The 1,677-nt window shown below is 41.0% G+C and overlaps 1 protein-coding gene across 1 annotated transcript in view; it reads right to left on the bottom strand.

Annotated features, from left to right (window-relative positions):
• LOC101848804 (netrin receptor UNC5B-b) overlaps window positions 1–1,677 on the bottom strand; it is a 205,910-nt gene that overhangs the window by 89,709 nt on the left and 114,524 nt on the right. Inside the window, exon 2 of the mRNA XM_035968228.1 lies at window positions 629–790. Coding sequence (XP_035824121.1) covers window positions 629–790 — 162 coding nt within the window. The remainder of the gene's footprint in view (window positions 1–628; window positions 791–1,677) is intronic.

The raw sequence follows: 1,677 nt of genomic DNA on the forward strand, positions 1-1,677 counted from the left end.
GAGAGAGAGAGAGAGAGAGAGAGAGAGAGAGAGAGAGAGAGAGAGAGAGAGGGAGAGGGAGAGGGAGAGGGAGAGGGAGAGGGGGGAGCGGGGCAGACAGGCAAACATGAAACATCGTTGACGAGGATACAATAACACTCAGACAAGAAAATAAATAGAAATGAAAATAACTCATGAATACAATTAAAACCAAAGTATATAACCGCAGAAACACGAGACAAACGGGAGCAGAAACACCAAGCACAGATTCCAGTATCAGACACAATATCGAAGCAAATCACAACAAAAACTAGATGGAGCAATGCTGAAATTCTGATAGCTCATAGTGATGAGTGATATGTTTTGATATGGGTACGAGATTTTAGTTTAAAAAATTACCCCGAATTAATCTCCAGTCACTTCTCAGTTAGGTAACTGGTCTGATTGGTGTATTATTTAACGTAGCTGCTTCACATGGAAGAAGTGAGTTCGCTGACTGCAAGAACGTTTATACTAGTATATCGAGTATTTTTGTCTGTCTGCCTGGATACTGTATCCCACTTTATCAAGTTAGCCCTGAAAGGCAGACGCGAATCAACCCGCCTAAAAAAAAGTATCTAAATTGTGTCGCTGGGGGCGTAAAAATTGCCATTTTTCAGTAAATAGGTCGCGGGTACCTGTATAGCGGGCGTGGCCCTGCATGTGATGGTCACTGGTTTGTTTCTGACCACGTAGTAGTTCTCTAGAGGTTGTAGCTCCCACTCCGGCAGGCCCTGGGTCAGAGGGTCGCTGCTCCCGAACGGGTAGTCACCTGGAGAAGACACAGAAAGGAAAAGTCTGGTTAATGATTTGTCGTTTACAGAATGAGCATATTTATTGAAACGTGAAAGAAAAGGTGCGTGCAGAAACAATAGTACAGGCGCACAATAGGGAAAGAGGGAGAGAGAGAGAGAGAGAGAGAGAGAGAGAGAGAGAGAGAGAGAGAAAGTTTTGGGTCTATATTGTCCAATATTCGTTTTACTTTTTTTCGCACCCGAGGAGGTACATAAAAAAACTGGAAAGAATAGTTTAAAACAAAATAACAGCACAGGAAAGTCACACTATTCTTCCAAAAAGTACAAGTATCAAAATAAAAATATTAAAAACCACAAACAAATCCCCCCCTCCGGCATTTACGTACGAGCTGCATTCAATGCGTCCGTTTTCAGAAACTGCAAAAGCGATTTTTCTTCTTACAAGCGCGTAACGTAACAAAGCATGGATCGGCTGGACCCAAAATACAAGTTCCCCAACAACTCAGACTGCCGCCACAACCTGACCCTCCGCATTACGTCATTCTTGACAAATCAGATTCTTAGAGAGTTAAAATTGAAATATTCAGTTTCGACCATTACCATCTCATTTTAGAACAACTGCATATTGTCGAGTTGTTCCTTTATTCTTTCTTTCTTTCTTTTTCTTTTTAAAATCTCTCACGACTTCCTGCCTCCTTTTGGACGCTCACATATCCGTCGCATCTGGAAACTTTAAAATAAAACAAAACAAAACAAAAGGAGAAATTTTTTTTTTTATAACGACGAACGCTTTGTGGCTGCGATACAGTGTCATTAGTGTCACGCACACACATCAGACTTCACGGATTTAGATTTTTTTGTTTTTCGGAGTTTTATTTTTGAGTTTTTTTCTGACTTCGGGTTA

Source organism: Aplysia californica, unplaced genomic scaffold (genome assembly GCF_000002075.1).
Source record: "Aplysia californica isolate F4 #8 unplaced genomic scaffold, AplCal3.0 scaffold00047, whole genome shotgun sequence".
In the NCBI taxonomy this organism is placed as follows: Eukaryota; Metazoa; Mollusca; class Gastropoda; order Aplysiida; family Aplysiidae; genus Aplysia; species Aplysia californica.